The sequence below is a fragment of the Ovis canadensis genome, chromosome 19, assembly GCF_042477335.2.
Source record: "Ovis canadensis isolate MfBH-ARS-UI-01 breed Bighorn chromosome 19, ARS-UI_OviCan_v2, whole genome shotgun sequence".
Taxonomy (NCBI): Eukaryota; Metazoa; Chordata; class Mammalia; order Artiodactyla; family Bovidae; genus Ovis; species Ovis canadensis.
In genome coordinates, this window is record NC_091263.1 from 74,802,965 (window position 1) to 74,816,240 (window position 13,276).

Genomic DNA, 13,276 nt, shown 5'->3' on the forward strand with positions numbered 1-13,276 from the left:
CCAAAGGATTGGAGCTTCAGTATCAGTCTTTCCAATGAATATTCAAGACTGATTTCCTTTAGGATGGACTGGCTTGAACTTGCAGTCCAAGGAACCCTCAGGAGTCTTCTCCAACATCACAGTTCAAAAGCATCAATTATTTGGCACTCAGCTTCTTTATGATCCAACTCTCACATCCATACATGACTACTGGAAAAACCATAGCTTTGACTAGACAGACCTTTGTCAGTAAAATAATGTCTCTGCTTTTTAATATGCTGTCTAGGTCAGTCATAGTTTTTCTTCCAAGGAGCCAGTGTCTTTTAATTTCATGGCTGCAGTCACCATCTGCAGTGATTTTGGAGCCCAAGGAAATTAAGTCTCTCACTGTTTCCATTGTTTCCCCATCTATTTGCCATGATGTGATGGGACTGGATGCCCTGATCTTAGTTTTCTGAATGTTCAGCCTTCTTTATGGTCCAACTCTCACATCCATATATGACTGCTAGAAAAACCATAGCTTTGACTGTACGGAACTTTGTTGGCTCAGTGTTGTAAGGCCGGACCCCGGGGCCATGATGGGCCGTCCCTTCTCTCCCCCCGCAGGCGGTGAAGTCCCTAATGGAATGAGCCTCCCAGATCCTGGGGACCAATGACAGCACACTGCGCCAGCTAAAAGCCGCCCCACCCCAGCCACGTAGAAGGACCTATCAGCCCGCAACGCCTCGGCCTGGTGACCTATCCTAACCCCCGTCCATTACCCTGACCATCCCTCGCAAGGAACGCATATAAGCCGCTTCTGCTACGGTCGGGGCGCGGACTTCCTCGACCTGCCTCGTTCGGGTCCAGGAACCCCACCCAGCAGCGCTTCGCCATTAGAAAGCCTGTTGAGACAATTTTTTGGTGTCCTGGTCGTCTTTTTACCTAACAAATGTATATGAGGTGTAACTTATTACCTAAGTTAAAGAGAATTCCCCCCATTACTGCAAAAATGACTAACTCATTCAAGCACCGAAAAGGCTCTCGCTAAGTGTTTACGAATGCCTCTAGGAGACTCTGGAAAAGGGTTGCCTTCCCTCTTCTCTGATTTCATCCACAGGAGGGAACGAGGCTGTGATGAGCACCTGCTGTGTGCCAGCCCGAGTCCCATCACACAGCTCACCTTGCTGGTTCTGCAGACAGAGTCCACTGAGGCCGGGCACTGGGCACACCAGGCAGCCTTCCCGGAGCCTCCGCGGAAGAACCTGACACGCAGCACAACAGATGCACGTGAGGGTTTAGCTCCTCCTGCACGACAGACATGAGCCCAGACGGGAGCTCCGCAGTGCAGGCACAGAGCACGCGTGAGCCCGCGGTGCGTGGAAATGTCGCAGCACCCAGAAGGCCAACAGGTCCTCGTGGGAGCCTAACGTGTGGGTGCTGCTGAAGGGTGCTTTCTGAAAGGCCCTGTTTTCATGTCCACAAATAAAGCCCAACAGACGCGGAGACAGCAAACCCGCAGGAGCTCTGAAGGGGGACAGGCATGGGGCCCGTGTTGCTGGCTGTGCTTGAGGACCTGGCAGCCGGCACGTGGGTCCACAAGGGGCTCTGACGAACTTGAAAGCCCAAGAAGAGAGCGAATACATACAGAAGAAACAAGACAGGCCCCAAAAGACCATTTCCAGCCCAAGCAGCATGTGGTGGCCGCCACAGGGGCTGGGGCCGTCTGCCCGAGGAGGGGCAGAGGAGGGCAGGGCTTGGGCCCGCCTGTCCACCCACTTGCCCGCTGTCTCCGCCGGGGCAGAGGAGGGCAGGGCTTGGCCCCGCCTGTCCACCCACTCGCCCGCTGTCTCCGCCGGGGCAGAGGAGGGCAGGGCTTGGCCCTGCCTGTCCACCTACTCACCCGGTCGCCACTTGAGCTGCTTCAGTCACCAGGGTATTTCACCTCCCAACACTTCAGCCACGCCCCACAAGTGCGGAGGAACTCTGATATTCTAGATAAACACTGGACTTCTACCACAGCCGGGACCCTTCACGCCCACAGGAAACTCCTGACTGCAGGAAGCAGAGGGGACCTGTTTATCGTGAGCCCCCGACTCACAGAGCCCGTGACCCTGACCAGGAGCCACTGGACGCCTCTCAGCTTAGGGGTGACTTGCTGTGTAGAACCTAGAACCTCGGCCACACCCCCACCCTTGACAGCAGCACGCGAGCTGAGAAGGGGTGCTGGCAGACTCCCTCCCAACATGGAAGTCATGGCGTTTGCCTGAATTAATTCTCACTACAAAGGCAGTGCCAAAGAATGCTCACACTACCGCACAGCTGCACTCATCTCACACACTAGTAAAGTAATGCTCAAAATTGTCCAAGCCAGGCTTCAGCAATATGTGAACCATGAACTCCCAGATGTTCAAGCTGGTTTTAGAAAAGGCAGAGGAACCAGAGATCAAATTGCCAACATCCACTGGATCATCGAAAAAGCAAGAGAGTTCCAGAAAAACATCTATTTCTGCTTTCTTAACTATGCCAAAGCTTTTGACTGTGTGGATCACAATCAACTGCGCAAAATTCTTCAAGAGAATACCAGACCACCTGACCTGCCTCTTGACAAACCTGTATACAGGTCAGGAAGCAACAGTTAGAACTGGACATGGAGCAACAGACTGGTTCCAAATAAGAAAAGGAGTACGTCAAGGCTGTATATTGTCACCCTGCTTATTTAACTTATATGCAGAGTACATCATGAGAAACGCTGGGCTGGAAGAAGCACAAGCTGGAATCAAGATTGCTGGGAGAAATATCAATAACCTCAGATACGCAGATGACACCACCCTTATGGCAGAAAGTGAAGAAGAATTAAAAAGCCCTTTGATGAAAGTGAAAGAGGAGAGTGAAAAAGTTGGCTTAAAGCTCAACATTCAGAAAACGAAGATCATGGCATCCGGTCCTGTCACTTCATGGCAAATAGATGGGGAAACAGTGGAAACAGTGTCAGACTTTATTTTGGGGGGCTCCAAAATCACTGCAGATGGTGACTGCAGCCATGAAATTAAAAGACGCTTACTCCTTGGAAGTAAAGTTATGACCAACCTAGATAGCATATTCAAAGGCAGAGACATTACTTTGCCAACAAAGGTCTGTCTAGTCAAGGCTATGGTTTTTCCAGTAGTCATGTATGGACATGAGAGTTGGACTGTGAAGAAGTGCCGAAGAATTGATGCTTTTGACCTGTGGTGTTGGAGAAGACTCTTGAGAGTCCCTTGGACTGCAAGGAGATCCAACCACTCCATCCTAAAGGAGATCAACCCTGGGATTTTTTTGGAAGGAATGATGCTGAAGCTGAAACTCCAGTACTTTGGCCACCTCATGCGAAGAGTTGACTCACTGGAAAAGACTCTGATGCTGGGAGGGATTGGGGGCAGGAGAAGGGGACGACCAAGGATGAGATGGCTGGATGGCGTCACGGACTCGATGGACATGAGTCTGAGTGAACTCTGGGAGTTGGTGATGGACAGGGAGGCCTGGCGTGCTGCGATTCATGGGGTCGCAGGGAGTCGGACACGACTGAGCGACTGAACTGAACGGCGGCGGGGAACAGGCAGCAGCCCACCATTCCTTCCACGTTTATCAGCTGTCTGTCTGTGAAGGCAGTTTTCCTGTCCTTCCTCCTCCTGTTTCTGGAGGTTTCTGTATCAGTTTGGGCTTAGAGTTTCTTTTCAAGATCCACCGCGTTACAGCCCTTGTCTGCCATCGCCCACTGTGGCGTGCACATGAGGCGTCTACGCTGGCTCGGGGGCCCCTCTCAGGCCGGCTCCCGTGTGCCGTGTAGACACATGTGGCCTCGCCGTGCTCTGCACACCCCTCAGCATGTCACAAGGAACAGTGCCCGCTGCCCTGACAGGCATGCCGCGCCGTCTGACTGCAGGTCTAATCTGCATGTCTAACAGCAATGGTGGGAAAACTCTTCTCGTGTGTCATCTGCCATCTGTATATCCCCGTGGTGGATTTCCCTAATTGGATTGTTGGGTTTCATGCTTAATTTTGGGGAGCGCTGTCAGAGTATCTTCTATATTCCAGATCACAGCCCTTTGTTTGGTGTGTGCTTTGCAAATGTTTTTCCCCATCCATAGCTCCTCTTTTCATCCTGCTCACAGGGTCTTCCACAGAACCAGAGTTTTGATTTTGATGAGGTCTGCTTACAGATCTTGCTTTTGCTGGCTTTAATCTCAGGATCCAGATGTTGCTAGCACACAGCAGTCTGTAATGCAGTGGATTCTTGCAGCACCCAGCGGTCTGTAACGCGGTGGATTCTCACAGCACACAGAAGTCTGTAATGCAGCGGAGTCTGTGACACGGTGGATTCTTGCAGCACCCAGTGGTCTGTGATGCAGTGGATTCTCGCAGGACACAGCGGTCTGACGCGGTGGATTCTCGCAGGACACAGCAGTCTGATGCGGTGGATTCTCGCAGCACACAGCAGTCTGTGACACGGTGGGTTCTCGCAGGACACAGTGGTCTGTGACACGGTGGGTTCTCGCAGGACACAGCGGTCTGTGACACGGTGGGTTCTCGCAGGACACAGCGGTTTGATGCGATGGATTCTCGCAGTACACAGCGGTCTGTGCCGCAGTGGATTCTTATGTGCGGATCTTGCGTCTGGTGGCCTCGCTAACGCCTTTATTCGTTTCAGGATTTTCTTTTCTTCTGTTGGGCCCCTCTGGTCATCCGTGAAGATGTTCAGGCCACGTGAAAGCAGGGACCGTCTTGTTCCTTCCCTTCTGACCTACAGCCTTCGTTTTCTCTTCCTTGTCTCCCTCAGAGGCTGGTGCCTGCCTGGTGACAGTGCCCCGTGCCCACACAGGGATGGACATCCAGAGCCTCACCTTTGTCTCTGGTGTGAGCTGAGGGTTCGGGGACTTGTCTGTGTCTCTCGTCTCCTGCTCTGGAACTAATTAAGGCAGTTCTCTTCTACTCCTGATTTTCTAAGGGTTTTTTTTTAAATCATGAATAGAGCTGGTTTTTGTCAAATACTTCTCTGGATCAATTAATATGGTCCTATGATCTTTCCCTTAGATTGTCAGAGACGACATATTTCATTGCTTTTCCGACGCTGACCCAGTGCACACCCAGAATAAACCCCACTTTGTAGACTGTGGTGTACACGCGTGGTGTGTAGTTCTTTCATGCGCTGCTCAGCTCGACACAACTTCCGTATCTAGCTTCATGAGAGACATTGTCTGTGGTTTTCCCTCGCCTTTGGTTTGGTAACACTGTCTGACAAACTTGGCTTCATGAAATGAGCTGGGAAGTTTCCCCTGAGCGTGTTTTCTAGAAGAGATTGTGTAAAATTGGTCATAATTCTTCTTTGTAGAGATCTCCAGAGAAACCATCTGGCCTGGAGATTTCTTCTCCTGGAGTCTTACAGTCATGACGTCCATTTCTTCAGAGGTTACAGGACTATTCTGTGTATCAACCTCATCTGGGCTGAGTTTTAGCAGTCTGTGGTTTTCCAGGAACTGGCCCATTTCTTCTCCATCACAGGCTCTCCAAGCACGAGGCGGTGTTTCTCCCTCCCCTCCAAGTGGCCGTGGCGTCCGTGGCATCTGCGGGGACGCAGCCCGCTTCACTGCTGAGGGGCTTGCGTCTTCGCTACCCCTTCTACGTTCCTGCTGGAGGCTGTCGATTTCACCAATTTCTCCCCAAGAACCAGCGCTCTGTCCCATTAGTCCTCTCTGCTGTCTTCCTGCCATGAGTCTATTTTTTGCTATCTTTTATTATTTCCTTCCTTCTACTTGCTTGGGGTTTATTTTGCTGTTATTTTCCTAATTTTTTGAGATTTTGAAACTTTTTTAATCTGTGGGTTTACTGCTATACATTTCCCATTCAACTCTGCTTAAGCTGTAGCCCAGGTATTTCGATACACTGGTTTCGAGTCTTTCAAATTTGTTACAGTTAGCATTTTGCCCCACGATACAGACTACTTTGGTCTCACAGGTGCTTGAAAATGTATGAGTTCTGCTGCTGTTGGATAACATGCCATTTGGACCCTTTATACCCTTGCTGATTTTCCACCTGCTGCTGAGAGGAGGGTGTTAAGGACTCAGACTCTTGTTTGAGACCGCTTGCTTCTGCCCCACGGAGGTGACACCGTGTCTTCTTTGGTGCAGACACACCGAGGGTCGCAATGCCCTCCTGGTGGACAAATCCTTTCATCAGGTAATGTCCTCCCTTGTGTCTCGTGATTTTCTTTGCTCTGAAGCACTGCATCTGATATTGATGACTGCCCCCGTGGTTTTCCGGGTCAGTGTTTAAGTATCTCTTCTCACCCTTTTCCTTTTCAGCCGGCACTGCATTTGAGTTTCTTATAGACGTGCAGCTCTGTGCGTGCCCGTGTCTGTGTGCGTGTGAGAGAGAGACCCTCTCTGTCAGCCCCCAGCGTTCATCGGTTTACTTAGACCATTTGCCTTTAGGATTATCACTGACAGCCGAGCTCAAGTCCACCACTTCAGGACATATTTTCTGTTTGTTCTCTCTGTTCCTCCTGTTTCTCTCTTCTTTCTTCCTGTGGGTTAAACGTCTGACTTATTAATAGCGTGTCTGAGTCACTGCTTAACCTAACTTTCTCAGCGGCTGCGCTGTGTAATATCACAACACACACGTAACGTACAACCTGCTGCTATTCATGCTGAACCACCCAGAGTAAGGTCTGAGGCCTTACTTCACTTACATTCCTTGGTCTTCACCGCGTACAGTCAGCTTGGATATGTGCAGACTGTGCATGCACGCACAGACCCAGATCCAGGTCCAGGTCCAGGTCCAGGTCCAGGTCCAGGTCCAGAACACCGGGGGCCAGCGTGAGGAATCCCGCCCGTGACAAGGTCATGAGGAAGGAAGCCTGACAAAACGCAAGGACGTGATCAAGCTTCAGGGGTTCCCCCTGGAATTTCCTGAGCATCCACCCCCCAAAGAATTAAAATCTGCCTGCTTTTCCACTCTTCTGATATTCTCTGGAAAAAGTCAAGTCAGGGCTTTAGTCTTCTGCATTTGAAAGGGATGTTTCAGTTAAACTCCTCTGATAGCTCTCTAGCTTGCCTAACAGGTTCCCTGGACCTCTTACAGCTTGTGAATTGCTTACAGCCCCCCAACCGCGAGAGGCACAAAGCTTAAAAGCATCTTAAAGATACAGAGCCTTTTGTAAAGAGCTAAAAATCATGCTGGCGAAGAGTTTTCACTGTTGACTCAATGATTGCCGCCAGGCCTCCATATTCTTCATCTTTTAGGCACCTGGGAGGATGTTAATCAATGTAAACGGGATATGGAAAAAGATATATAATAGGTTTGATGTTAGCAACTCTAGACTTTTGAGTTAATTACTTTTCTTTTGTTATAAATCACTGTACTCCTTTTACTTGTTATAAGTTGCTGTATCTTTGCTGTGTAAGAATGTAACTTTATTTAGTGCTTTCTGAGAGTGGCACCAGACTTTGGGAAGATCAACACAAATAAGTCTTTTAGTTAACAAACCCTTATCAGAAAAAAGGCTGTAAAATGTTACTTGGCCTTTTTGGCCAGAAGATGATGTAAATCACCTAAGACTTGTGTATACAATTAGGTATGCAGAGAGAAAGCCTGGTTTTTGATAAGAGTCTGGGCTGCTAACGCTGCATAACTTTGTGTTACCCATTGATCTCCATGTTTTATCAAAAGTATAAAAGGCCTTCTGAACAACAGAGGACGGGCCAGTCACTGGACTGGTTTCCCCTGTGTCTCCTCTCTAATTTCTGGCTGAATTCCCATCTGGGGCGTGGAGGCTCACCATGTCTACTTACTTGTCCCGGCTTTTAAGATCCACGCGAGGGGGAGCCCAAGGTGGGGCACTCCCCGATATTCAAGAGGACGCCGGTGGCCCAACGTAGACGGTGCAAGCTCCTTGTCTGGAACTTTAGTGGCTTTTCAAGTAAACCAAATTATTCAGCCTTCTTTCTCCACTTAATCTTCCGACTACACTATTTCTTCATTATCTAATCTTATATTTCTATATTAATAAATAAATAAGTTCTCCTCGCCAACGCCGTCCCCACTTCAAATTCCCTGGATCCACCAGGGCTGGACCCCGGCAATAGATACAGATACAGATAGATATAGATACAGATACAGATACAGATAGAGATATAGGTATAGATACAGATAGAGATACAGATACAGGTATAGGTATAGATACAGATAGAGATAGAGATAGAGATGCAGATACAGATAGAGATACAGGTGTACACACAGATATAGACACAGACACAGATACAGATGCAGATACAGATATAGGTAGAGATACAGATAGAGATAGAGACACAGGTATAGACATACAGGTACAGATTCAGATACAGACACAGGTACAGACACAGGTATGGGTATTCCTATAGACAGACACAGACGCATTTCCGCATGTGCATTTGTCTCGCATCGTAACTTGTCACCTTGTTTAACAATCAAATATGATTTTAAAAGTAACTGTGACAGAAGATACTCTTGTATTTATCTGCATTTTTAATTTGTTCTGTTATTTCTTATTCATATTCCAAAATTACTTCTTTCATCGTTGTCTCTGTTTCAAGAACTCACTTTGCCACTCTTCACAGGCACACTGGCAGCCACGCCCTCCCCCAGCTCTCTGTGGCCTGAGAATGTCATTCCCTCCTCTGTCCTGAAGGGCAGCTTTGGTGGGTGTAGCCTTCGTGGCTGAGAGTTTTCTTTCAGGGCTTCGTAACAGACCACTTCCTTCTGGCCTCCGGGATGCTAGGCAGGGCTGCCTCACCTGTCACGTCAGTGCCAGGAGCACCAGTCTTCTCTGACCGCTTTCAAGTCCTGTCTCTAGTTTTCAGAGACTTCGTGATTGTGAGGGCAGGTGTAGCTTCCCTGGAATCTGCTCGGCATCTGGAAACAGAGCCTTGACTGCACGTCTGCACCCGCCTGGTTCTGCTGAGACCCTGGGGCAGAAAGTGCTCCCTGCGAGCCACTTGCTAGGGGTCCTCCGGTAGTGCAGGCCCCAGTGTTCCAGGTGGGAAGGCGTCTCTGGGCTACAGGCACCAGGGGCCCTGCTGGCCAGCAGCTCATGGATGATCTAGGTGGGAGCAAGGACCCTCTCTCTGGTCCACATGGCGAAGTGCTCCTCCTGGGTCAGTGCCCCTGGCTGCCCCACAGTCCTGCTGGGGCAGGATCCCCCGGTATGCTGCTTTCTCACAGGAAGAAACGTGTCTCTGACCCCCAGGGATGAAGACACTTATTGGAGCCACGTGTTGGGGGCTACCCCCCAACCTCCAGTGTTGCTGGGGGCTCCCTCTTAATCCAGGCAACAGGAGCCCGCCTGGGTGGTTGTCTGCCATGAGCTTGGGCCCGAGACGCTGTCCCTGGGAGGGCGCGTGCGCACACGGGCCAGCCCACTGTGGCTCCTCCTCTCAGTCCTCGGCGGCTTGCAACATATCCAGGGCTCCCGGCTGCCCCTGGCGGGGAGCAGGGGAGGGGAACCTGGCCGTCCCTCCCCCCCCCCCCCGGGGGCTCCCTCTCTGCAGGCTGCTATCTGCCTGACAGACAGCTGGGTTCATTTATTTCTGCTTCTATTAATTTTTAATCCCATCTCTGTTGATTTGATTTTTTTAATAAGAAAAATAGCAACATGATTCAAATGTCAAACTACTTACAAAAATATACTCAGAGATGTCCCTCACCCTCCCTGTCTTCCGAGCCCATTCCCACTCCTTGCTTGTAGGTAAAAATCTTGTTAGTTTCTGATTTATCTGAGTTTCTTGATTTATCTGATTTCTGATTTCTTGAGTTTCTTTTTGAAAACTGAGGCGTTTTGAACACCACTGTCGTTTTTCTCATTTCAACAGAGGCTTGATTTTGGGCTCAGAATCTCAGCCAGCAGTTAATCATTCACAGCCCAGCAACTTAAAATCTTCACAATCTGCATGTTTCCCTTTCAAAACCCTTCAGATGCCTCTCGGATCCCATTTAAACCCACTCTCTGCTTTCTGCTCAACTCCTCCATCTGTTGAGTCACTTGCCTGCTTTCCCTCCTTAAATTCTACTGATGCAGGATTTTTCCGACTTCCCTCACAGTTCTCATCCTTCCTTCCACGGCTAACGCATCTGAGAGTCATCTAGAAGAAAAGGCGCTGCCTCAACTGCAGCCTGCTGCGAGACTGTCTCTGTGCAGCGGCTGTGTCTCCTGGGAGGCCTCTCCCGGGGTAGGGCGGTCACAGGGCAGGGCGGGAGCACCCTGGACAGCGCTACCCACCCACATGCTCGAGGTCATGTGCTCACATGTGCTCACCGGGGGCGGGGAGCGTGCTCAGGACACCACTGATAGGACGGAAGACCTCCAAAGTGCAATTCCAGGGTCCGGGGGAGACCTGCCGCCTCGCACAGTCCACAGTCCTGACAGTCTGGCTCAGTACCCCCACCAGCCCTGAGCACCGGTTACTACGTCCCCATCGCTAAGCTCCCGGGCCCCTCCCAAGCCCCCCCACCAAGGCCCGCAACACGGCTTCCGGGTCCAGCGCTGGTGGAAACCCAACTGGCAGCACTGTCTACCAGCTTCTCCACCAGCCAACATGTGTCCCCGGCACCCACAGGGATGGAGCAGCGTCCAGGCGACGCCGCAGGCTGGGAACCGGCAGCCAGGGGCCGCCACCTCGTGTTCACCTAACGGGCACCTGGCGTTCTCGTCGGAGGCCGACAGCACCTGCTCAACGCTTGCCGGCTGTGGCCCTCTGAATAGGAGGCGGGACGGCCTGTGGTGCTCCTGGGAGAACGGCAGGAAGCCAGGCCCACAGGGTCCACGGGGACAGTCCTCCCAGAGATGAGGCAGGCCGGAACTCCGTACATCCCAAAGCACCTCACGTAAGATGTGAAGTGCTTTCTTGAGACTCTCACTCAGGTGAATAAGCCAACCTCCCTCTGCTTGAGCTGAGAAGCCAGAACCCTGTGACTCTGAGACCTCCGAGACCCCTGCAGACGCTCGGGTTTACTCAGAATGGCTCCAAGTAAGATGCCCCCTGGATCCCTGGAGACCACACGGCCCCATGTGACCCTCGGACAGCGCCGGCCGGCTGCCTGCTGTGGGAGGCAAGAGGCCACGTCGTCTGGAGGTGGGCCTGAGCTGCTGCTGACAGAGGTGGGGCGGCCTGCCCTCTGCAGGGACCTGCACGGGGCCTGCCATCCACAGACGGCCCTTCCCGCCCCCTCTCTGCTCTGGGTCCTGCAGGGCTGGTGCTGCGACGTGTAAGAACAGTGTCCTGACCTGGCACTCACCAGGGCAAATCGACCACGTCGGTGCAGAAGCCAGGACAGGGGCCGGGGGACAGAGCTGGGCCAGGAGGGGAGAGGGGCGCACACACCAGGCCCGAGCAGGTGGCGTCCAGGGCGGGGCGGGGCGGCGCAGGGCAGACGAGGCCGTGAGAACCGTGGCCGGGGACAGAGGGCTGGCCACCAGGCCAGGAGACCGTCAGGGCCAGCGCCCCTCCCGTGGGCAACAGACGAGGACGCAGGGCGCAGAGGAGCAGCAGCTTCCGCCACCAGGACACGCGGGGCTGGATGGGGCGAGGGGACCCAGAGCCGGGAGAGGAGCGAGCCAGGAGACCTGGGCCTTTCCTGCGGGGGCGTGCTCACAGGAGACTGTCCGTGCGGGACGCGGGCCCTCCACACGGGGTGCTGCAGCGGCCTCACACGCCTCCCACACTCGCCGCCACATGCCACACAGGCCACGCTGTCCTGCACAGTAAACAGCGAGGACACAGGGGTCACGAAGTCCACGCCCCAGAACACGGGGCCGCGTTCTGCGGCTCCCCGGCTTCTCCTGCCCAACGAGGCCGAGCACACAGCAGGTCAGACGGCGTCCTCAGGGCAAGAGCCTGACCTTCCCGCCCCCTGGCCCCCGCAACCAGCTCCCAGCTACTGGGAGTCCAGGATGACCAGCTGTGGTTCCAATGCCCCTAAACAGGCTTCCACCATCAGTGTCTAAGCTTAAGAGAAGATGGAAGAAAAAAGAGGAGCTTGACACAGCCAGTCCCTGAGGCTGTGTGCACAGAGCTGAGAGTGTCAAGGTCTGAGCCTTCAGTAAACGAGGCAGATTTATACAGAAACACAACAGCAGCAGCTTCCGTTACAGAAACAGAGCCGTCCCCAGAAAAGGCATGCCCGGCCCGCGCCAGGCCCCCCCGCCTCCCCCCAGAGCCCCAGCTCCTGTTGTGCGAAGGGCTGGTGTCTAAGCGTCTCCATGGGTCTCCTGGACACTTTCAGTAACGGCCCACGACCAGGCAGGCAGACCCCACTGAGAAGAAGGGCCCCTCAGCACAAGTAGGGAGTCTGGACGTGACCAAGGACGTGGGGCAGGGGGACGGGATGCTGAGGACACAGCAGAGGAGGGTGGCCTGCCACCCGCACCCCTCACACGTTGGCGTCCCTGACACCGAGGGTACCAGAGGGCAGCTGTGGAGCAGGCAGCGCCCTCCTGCCCCACGGCCAGGCTCCACGGAACAGGCTGCAGTCAAGCCCACGAGACACCTCCAGTCTCGAAGCTGCAGACCGAGACAGAGCCTCCAGGACGCATGGGGACGGCAGGCAGGGGGGCCTGGCCCTGGGCTCGGGCGCAGGAAGAGCCACACGCTCACCGCCCCCCACCCCACCCCCTGCCACGCCCTCAGGCGTTCGTCTAAAAAACCAGCACGACCAGCAAAACGAGCCCCCGAACAGTGAGCAAGTAACGACTGGCTTTTCGAGGGTCGCTGCGGGCCTGGAAGGGCAGGCACTGTGTCTCCGCGTCTCGTTCACTTCAGAGGCCCACCCTCAGGAAAGCAGGATGGGCTGCTGACAGCCGGCCCCAGGAGAATCAGCAACCACATGAGGCTACTGCACGCAAGGCTCCTCCCAGAGCAGACCGAGGGGGCGAGTTCCCTGGACCTGCAGGACCCACCTGCCTCTCCAGGCGCCCCAGCTGCTCCTTGTAGAAGGCGTCGCGGCGTCTCAGCTCCGCCTCCTGGCTCTCCAGCTCCCTGGCCTGCGGGGAGAGCAGAACCCAGTCAGCTGTCGGCGACTTAGGAGCCGAAGCCCACACCGTGCCAGGCCACCAGCTGCCATCCAGGGAGGACCCTGCGGCACCCACACGGGCAAGTATGTTCCCAGCACCGGCCAGGTGCCCACAGGCTCCCCAGGCAGGAGGGTGACCAGACCCCGTGACGACGCAGAGACAGAGGGGCCTCAGCACGGCCGGAAGCTCAAACCCACGGGGCTGGGGCGGGGGGGCGGGGATGGCGTCTGGGCAGAT

General features: G+C 53.6%; 1 protein-coding gene across 2 annotated transcripts in view; it reads right to left on the bottom strand.

Moving 5' to 3' along the window:
- Positions 1–13,276, bottom strand: part of CHCHD6 (coiled-coil-helix-coiled-coil-helix domain containing 6) — a 108,526-nt gene that overhangs the window by 14,400 nt on the left and 80,850 nt on the right. For both annotated transcript variants that reach the window (XM_069562270.1, XM_069562271.1), the window contains exon 5: positions 12,926–13,009. In XM_069562270.1, the coding sequence (XP_069418371.1) occupies positions 12,926–13,009 (84 nt within the window). The remainder of the gene's footprint in view (positions 1–12,925; positions 13,010–13,276) is intronic.